The sequence below is a fragment of the Sinocyclocheilus anshuiensis genome, unplaced genomic scaffold (assembly GCF_001515605.1).
Source record: "Sinocyclocheilus anshuiensis isolate Anshui unplaced genomic scaffold, SAMN03320099.WGS_v1.1 scaffold292, whole genome shotgun sequence".
In the NCBI taxonomy this organism is placed as follows: domain Eukaryota; kingdom Metazoa; phylum Chordata; class Actinopteri; order Cypriniformes; family Cyprinidae; genus Sinocyclocheilus; species Sinocyclocheilus anshuiensis.
Genome location: NW_015555757.1, coordinates 1357509 through 1366055, shown reverse-complemented (window position 1 = coordinate 1366055; position 8547 = coordinate 1357509). Strand labels below are relative to the sequence as shown.

The window sequence follows — 8547 nt, the reverse complement described above, 5'->3', positions numbered from 1 at the left end:
AAGATCTGTAAAGTTGCAAAGACTAAAGTCTCAAATCCAACGAGTTATTATTTATAAAAGTTAAGAGTCAACCAGCCTACCTAAAACGGCTCGTTCTAACACGCCCGCACATGTGCGGGGCATAGAGGAGAAACAATAATGTACAGTATGTGGAAAATAATGTGTTTTTTTAACCTTAAACCGCATTAAACACATTTCATTACACCAAATACACAAAATAATGTTCTTTTTTAGCAACATCATACTACCCCTTTAACAAATTCTACACCAATAGTGCCACCAAATGTAACTGCAAAAATAATGATTGTTTTCAAACAGGTTTCTCAAACACTCCAAGCTGTTGTTTTGAACACCCCAAACTCACACCTGAAGTTAACATGTCAAATGCTGAACATTAAACTGGGCTATTTTAAAGTATATTAAAATAAAATAAAATAAAATAAAATAAATTCACATTACCATTAAAGGAAGGAGGCAGTCCATTTTCTGAGGGTGATTCTGGAAAAGAAACTGAGTTTTAGATAGGATACATACTGTTAGACTGTAAACTTTTATCCAAAAGTTTTATTTTAAAATAAAGTTTGTATTGTGAAGGAAAAATTCAATGATACTTCATTAATATTGTACAGTAAAATCTAAATAACTTCACACCTGCACCTCATGAGACACAAACAGAGAACCCTACCCTCAATTTCCCCACCAGATGATGCTATTTTTGTCAGATTAAGGTAGGTGGTCCCAATAACATCATTCCTTGACAGCCGATCCCTGCAAAAGGCAAGAGTCAAGAGTCAAGCACCACATCAACATATGACTGCCGAAAATTCAGCTTTGTCATCACAGGAATACATTTTTAATTTAATACATTAAAAAAGAAAACTTTAATTTTAAATGGTAATAATATTTCACAGTCGTACTCTTTTTACTGTATTTGTGCTCAAATTAATGCAGCCTTGGTGAGCATAAGAGATTTCTTTCAAAACATTAAAAAATCTTACAGACCCCAGTTTTTTTAATGGTAGTGTATATAAAATTATCAGTCATATAAAGAACTTACCAGTCAAATACAGTAAGTTTGATGCATTCACACATTGATGGGAACTAAAAGGAAAGATTGAAGAAATATTATGCTATTCACTTACTTTGTGTGTTAGACTTCAACCACCACTGTTCTAAAAAGCATTCTAGGCATTTTACATGGTTACTTTTTGATTTAATGAATTTGACATGTATTCAGTTTTATTAACCTATCAACCTAGTTTCCAGGTTTGCGCTCTTCCTACCTTAACCTGCAGGTGAACCAGCTGATTCCACTCTGGATTGGCATTCTTCTCTACGATCTTTGTACACACCTTTAAAAGACCATCACAATTCTTTACCAATCTGACCTATTTTTTTTTTACAATAAACATCAATAAACATCTTTTTTGCTTTCACCTTTTTGCCAGCAAAACTGACTTCTAGAAACGGATCCACCAAATTTTTCTTATCATCTGTTCCACCAAATATGCTCTTTACTGTCTGGGCAAATGCATCATCCACTGAAAATGAAGTGACAAAAGACGCATGTTACTGACTATGGGAATAGAATTGGGAGTATATAGACCTGCAGCTGTGTTGCTGTCATGATTACTTTGTGGCATGTCTTCGGCACGGTAGATTTTTAGACTCAGCGTGGCCCATCGTAAAGAGACTCCAGCTGGCAGCAGCAAGTTACTTTCAATGTCATCCTGTTCCTCATTGGCTTCTCGCTTTTCCACCTGATCAACAAGTTAATCATAGATTAAGACCAAGTCACAGCAAAACACAGTTGTTGGTTTTTTATTTTGGACAACCCGGTGTAACATTAATTCTTTTTTTATTTTTATTATTATTATTAATAGATAATTAATAATATTTAAAAACTATATGAATAAAATAATTATATGGCACTTATCTAAATTCGCATGTTTACTTAATAAATTCACCAGGGTGGATGAATAAAGAACAGTTCATTTTCCAGAATGCTCTAATTTACCTTAAATATAAATGGCAACATTTTTAAACATGTTTATGGTAATTCATGCTGAAAAGTAAATACAAAATGTCCATATTTGCACAATCCATTTGGTTCCTCATTTTAAATTTAGTTCAAATTCAGCAACTGAACATTAAAAACAAATTATTATATTTCCAGTCTTTTTACACCATGGGGAGTATAGATAAGACAGAAACAATGGGAAGAAGAAAGAGGGGACCATGAGTCAGGACTCGAACCTGGGTCGCAGTTTGCTTTGAAAGGTGCAGTTCAGAGTGATGTGTACTTGGGAGCTTACCGGTGGCTCGTCTCCAGTGCCTACTATGAACATGCTGACTTTCAGGTAACCTCTGGCTCCCGAGATCGAGTCATCAGGGTCACTTAGCAGCAACCACTTCCTCATGATCGCATGACCTGTCAGACACACCAGACAAAGCAAAAAGGTCACACTAATATGAATATGTACTGGTGTAAGAAAGTTTTAAATGTTTAACCCTTACACAATTTTCATTGTGTTGCACAATTTAACAGTTCAGAATCCAAATTATTCACATACCAGGCTCATCATAGACATAGCCGACATCCAACTGTGAAAACAAAGTTTGAAAGAGTCTGTAAGGAAACATACTCAACATCAAAGCAATTAGATATTAAGATTATATAACCAAATCATAAACACATGGTAAATAACTATATTCAAATGACATTAGGATTGCATGGATTATATGAAAGCATACCTTAAATTCCCCCATAAGACTGTCTGCTCTGAGGGAGTAGGCATTATACACCTAGATTTAAGAGATAAATATATATATTACTGTATAAGACAGACAATAAAAAGCTGCAACCATGGTCTACACATAATATGAACTAGAAATTAAAGTACAAACTCTCATAGCAGCAAATATAAAAATATATTAAAATGAGTATATTTACTTAACATGATTTCCACAAGTAGGACATGCTCTTGGATCCTCTTCCTGGTTTGATCCAGGAACAACATTGTTATCAACCAATCAGTGTCTTCAGATTTTAATATTAGACTTAGGGTTGGGGCTATGATTGACTGGTTGATAGAATGCTGATCAAGGAACATGTTCTACTTGTTGAGCTTGTATTGTGCCAGGACCATCTCAAGACCCATCTTACCCGGATCGTGATGCTCTCATCAAAAAGCTCAGAAGGCAGCATTTTGACATTGTAGAAGAAAATCTGTAGAAACATCATCTAAATTAAATTATATTCACAACACAGGACTCTCACAGGCCATGAAATGCTAATAGAAACAGAACTTTTGGTTAAAGTGGCCTCAACCAAACATGTATGTGAAATTAAGAGATTGTAGACTCACTGAGGCAAGTGTAAGAGTGACAGAAATATCAGGGCAAAAGGAAGGAAGTGGGCCAGCAGGTTTTTAGCCAAAACAGGTACAGTGCAGAGTGAAGCGGAAGCAGAGTGAAGCGGAAGCAGACCAAAGCCATGAAGCAGTCCAGAGAAAGAAAGTTTTCTCTCTAGAAAAAAACATTTATTGACCAAAAATACGACATTAAGCTTTCTTTGTTAACAAAGTCAGATGGGCTCATTGAAAACCAAAATACCTCATCAAAGAATGGATTGTTTCCTCTTCGGATCCTTGTTCTGTGTGTCTGTCCACACACATTTACTTTGACGACTGGCTTTATGTTATTGCCGGTTAACTGTCGACCCTCAATTACTCGAACACGGATCTACGTAGAAATAACAATGTCAGCAGATTAAAGCTAAAAGTTCACCAACTTCTCAGATAGGATGTTTAGCAAGAGGAATACATACCTGGAAATCTTGGGGTTTGTTGGACAAAGTTTTTTGTCGCTTCCGAGTTGTACGAACCATCTTTTTTGGCTGTCCAGAGGGAGAAACTCCAGGTGCCCCTGGCTCAGCCACATCACCTGCATCTTCATCGCTATCAACACCTTTCTCCTCTTCACCAGCTAGAAGCAAAGCCAACAGATAGATTTGTAGATATATAGATATATATATATATATATACATACATACACAAATATAAAGAAACATATAAAAATAACTGGGGTGGGTACCCTTTCAAAACAAACTAAAATGTACCATTTAGGTACTAATATGTACACTTTAAGAACTAATATGTACTTTTAAGGTACTACTATGCACCCTTTTGAGGTTAAATAAGGTACAAAGGTGTACTGTCGGAAAAGGTACTGGCACAGTGATCCCAGTTTTTGCTACTGTACCTTTAATGTATCTAGATGTAAATGACTTATGTTGACTTCACAAAGCAAAGCCTTGCCAAGTTGCTGAATACATAGGTGTTGATATGTAAATGTGGGTGGTTACATGTTAATGTGTTTATACAGTAATTTTGACTGCAATATTGTATTGATTACTGAATGACCTAGTTTTCCATCTTAGTTACAATATGAATCATCATTATTGTTAGGTACACAGAGACAATGTGGCAGGCTCTGGTAGTGTGTCCTTTTTGTTTGTGAGTGATCCATGTTCTGTCTCTTATTTGCATCAATCATTTCCATACAGTATGTAAACACAAATGCCTAAAATCTTATTGCAGACCTGTAGGGCAACAGGTTAAAAAAAGAACAACAGGACAGTAAGATGTAAGAAAATAAAAATACCTGCAGTTTCTCCAGCCTGGGCATCTCCCATGTTTTGATCATTTGGGTTTGGGACAGTACTTGCAGGAGGCTCATAACCAATCATTAAACTGATAGTTGCCTAAAGTAGTAAATGCAGAGAAATACAGTTAGAAGAGTTATGCTAGATTATTCTAAGTTAGTCAGCATCATTATTTTTGTTTTAGTCCATACTGTACAAAAATATTTACCCCAAATTCCTGTTTCTTCTCATTAATTAGAGGAATGTTCTTGGAAGGAAGAGATCTGGTCTGACCAGCAGCCAATTCTTTAAGAGAGATCTTTGCAGAACCAATAAATCTAGAAAGCAGAAGAAAACAATACTAAACAGGGAAGCAAACTTCAATATGTCTACAAATTGGACATATAGTTTATATACAGTAGAGTATAAAATTGCATTCTGAAAACTTCCATTATGAAAACTTTCTCTGGCGTTGTTTCACTGCTTAGAATCAAAAATAAGGTGAAAAATTGGGAAACAAAGATTACATTATTCGGTTTCACTTCTGCTTTTCTCACCCAGGACAAGTTCAGTCAGAACTCTCTGACTAAGAGCTCACAATGGCACCTTAAAAACACCATCTGTAGTTTTGCAATGGCTGATGAATCAGGGTGACAGCAACAGGATTTAGCTTGGGTGGGCTCAACCACCACATTTCGACATGGGGAAAATACGGATGTCAAGAATAAAACAGCATCCTTGTATTTACACAACCCTATTATAATCATTCCATAACATTAAAAATCATGTCTGAATCTAAAATTCCTTCAAGAAGAATTTCAAAACTTGCAGTGGTTTTTGTCTTTGACTAGGTATTGTACATACTTAAAAAAAAGAAAAAAAGAAATATTATTTAAAAATGTGCTTCTTTTATCTACAAATATACATACAATACCGTTCAAAAGTTTGGGGTCGGTAAGATTTTTTAATGCGTTTGAAGAAGTCTGTTATGCTCACCAAGGCTGCATTTATTTGATCAAACATACAGCAAAACAGTAATAGTGTTAAATTTTATTACAATTTAAAACTTCTATGATTTCAAAGCTAAATTTTCAGCAGCCATTACTCCAGTTTTCAGTGTCACATGATCCTTCAGAAATCATTCTAATACTGTTTGCTGATTTGGTGTTCAAGAAACATTTCTTATTATTATCAATTTTGAAAAAACAAAAACAAAAAAAAACAATGTGGTTGTGATGTCTAATGAACTGTGCTGTAAATGTTAAAGTATGTCTATTTTCCATGATACGTCCTCTTTAAATCCTACAGTACAGCAGGTCCAAAAGCTTAAATACAAGCACTGAGAACGAAGCAGAGGGAAAACAGCTGGAAGCAATTACACCAGGCCAGGGACTTGTGCCAGGCAGAGGGGATAAAAAGAGTAACTTCAGAGAGGGGACGCCTGAGGAAACAACTCTTCTGTACTGCCTAAGTTTATGTACATCTTGTCTACAATTTCTGTGGAGACACACACAATGTGAAGTGAGTAAGAGTGTAACATAAATAATTTACATCACAAGCATACACATACAGGCACATCCTGTTTGCTCAGCACCATCACGGCTGATACATTCACCATGTGGACAAGACTCAACATCATATGGAGATTAACCTGCCTGTTGTGTAATACATGGAAATCGTACAGTCATCTGTCATAATCACAAAATAAATCAGACTACTTTGTGTTCTGGTCCTGATCACCCTGTCAAGGTTTTTTGATGACTGGCTTATTGCATTACAAACATACTTCAGAGAGCTGCTGGCCTTAGCTTGTCTGTTTTGGAACATAATTTTGGAATATTTAAACCCTCCCTGTAAATATTCAGGAAATATAATCTCTTTTTCTTTTTGTTTATTTATTTATTTATTTTAATGCCAAAAATATCTGCTGGCATTTCCTTTGTCAAACAATCCCTGTGGTCTTTTGAAAAGAACACGTCCAAAAGATATAAAAGAAGAAGAACTGTGTACATGATTTACTTATGAGTCATAAACTATGATTAAAATCTGTCAAATTTAAAACTTCCTGAATTTCCTCCAAATGAATTTCCTCTACAAAAGCAAATTTAAATTCCCAAATAAGGCCAAAGGCAACTGTGAATTTAAAAAGGACATTTCATCATTCTTAAATGCTTGTATATAGATTGGTGATTCAGTCTGTCAACACTGAAATCACACAAGGTTTCTTTTTTCTTTTTTTCTTTTTTTTTTTACATTTGTTGCTATGTTACTCTCTAGCCTGTGGCAACAAAGAATATAAACTTCAGCAAGAAGAAAAAAAAATGCTACAGAGAAGTCATCTGCGTGACTCATGGAAAGTTCATTATAATGGCAGACTTTGCACAGTAAAACTTGCCACATGGAAGAAAAAACTGCCTTGTGATCCAAACCAAATGCTCACTAGTTTAAGACCCAGCGAGGTTTGACTGCATGTGTATCTAACATAGGAAGCTTTTTAAAGCACTCATCTAAGGTGCTGCTTTGGACTGTCTAGAGTCTGTAGCCAACATAACACTGCAGGTTTAGACAAGGTGGTTGGGTGTGGCAGTGAAATTTTAAAGGCTTTTATGTCTAACTCTGCACTACACTAATCTCACTAACCCATTGCTGCTCCTTAAAAGTTCACAGAGCTTTTGCAGAAATACAAGACTTCCTTAGATTTATCATTTACACTGCAGTGATTTCAACTTCAGTCATATTTTACACACAGAAATGAGAATATGTGAAATGATTGCAGGGAAACCCACCACACCCACTCAGCAAACGGAGAATACCACCTGCACAACCTTTACCAGCAGGAATGTAAAGAAATGTCTTTTCTTTGACCATGCTTGCAATATTATGACTTGTTAGAATCCACAAAGGCCCATACAGTAAAACAGAGGTGGATGCACACATACTTGTCTTTTCCAATGGTTTCATAGTCTTTCACAACCACGTCAATGAATGATGAGGAATCCAATGGGGTACCTTTCAAATCAAACTCAATGATCTGAAACGGCAAAATCAGGTCTTGGTTATTCACATTTAAGATGCTTTGATTTAAATGACATCATTTTAGTGTCCAACAAAAAAGAAAGTACTATGACTTGTACTGACCTCATTCCACACAGGATTTAATTCTTTGTCAATGGCTTTTGTTTTCTTTTTTTCACCTGAAAGTTGAAATGAGTAAACTGTCAAGTCTCTTAAACGAAATTATGACCAATCAAACTACACTAGTTTTGATATTGATATAACAGCTTGTGGTTACTATTAATAGCCTATTATATATTTTTTATTATTTTATTCATTTCATTCTTTGTTTATACATTATATTTAGTTTTCAGAACTATAATGTAAAAAAATGTGCTTTATAATTTTTTTTTACAAAATTTAAAAAATAAAATGTTATATTAAAGGCATAATATGTCATTTTTCGCCGCTAGAGGGCACGTATTCAAAATAAAGGTGTAGTTTGATGACGCCGTGACTGAGTGTGGAATCATGGGATTTGTCGTCTTCATCCCCACAGCCGATGCAATCCGATGGGACTCGGGCAGAAATCATGTTCATGGATGAACTAATGATTTATTAACCTAGTAGAATGAAGCTGGGTGAGGCTGAAAGCCGTCGAAGTGAAACGAGGCCACTGAACTAGCGCGACACACGGCTCGAAAGCAGCGGAGCTTTTATTATGCCACAGTCGACCGCTTCCGCTCCTACTGGTCGTGCGTATGTGGGGTAAAGCAGCGCTGTTTTATCATACTAGATACTTTTGAAAGTTCTGTTATAATGCTACTCTGTGCGGTCGTCACCGGTCTATTAAAACGTATAACATATTAAAGCGTCTTTGGTGTTTCCATGTTTTCTACAAAACAAAA

General features: G+C 35.6%; 1 protein-coding gene across 1 annotated transcript in view; it reads right to left on the bottom strand.

The window, feature by feature from the left end:
* LOC107673938 (myoferlin-like) overlaps positions 1–8547 on the bottom strand; it is a 26839-nt gene that overhangs the window by 17182 nt on the left and 1110 nt on the right. Inside the window, exons 2-17 of the mRNA XM_016467771.1 lie at positions 7784–7839; positions 7585–7676; positions 4875–4983; positions 4666–4765; positions 3830–3987; positions 3616–3744; positions 3167–3229; positions 2755–2805; positions 2574–2604; positions 2316–2431; positions 1634–1760; positions 1438–1541; positions 1284–1352; positions 1058–1101; positions 686–768; positions 460–498 (exon numbers count right to left, since the gene is read on the bottom strand). Of these exons, the coding sequence (XP_016323257.1) occupies positions 460–498; positions 686–768; positions 1058–1101; positions 1284–1352; positions 1438–1541; positions 1634–1760; positions 2316–2431; positions 2574–2604; positions 2755–2805; positions 3167–3229; positions 3616–3744; positions 3830–3987; positions 4666–4765; positions 4875–4983; positions 7585–7676; positions 7784–7839 (1371 nt within the window). The remainder of the gene's footprint in view (positions 1–459; positions 499–685; positions 769–1057; positions 1102–1283; positions 1353–1437; positions 1542–1633; positions 1761–2315; positions 2432–2573; positions 2605–2754; positions 2806–3166; positions 3230–3615; positions 3745–3829; positions 3988–4665; positions 4766–4874; positions 4984–7584; positions 7677–7783; positions 7840–8547) is intronic.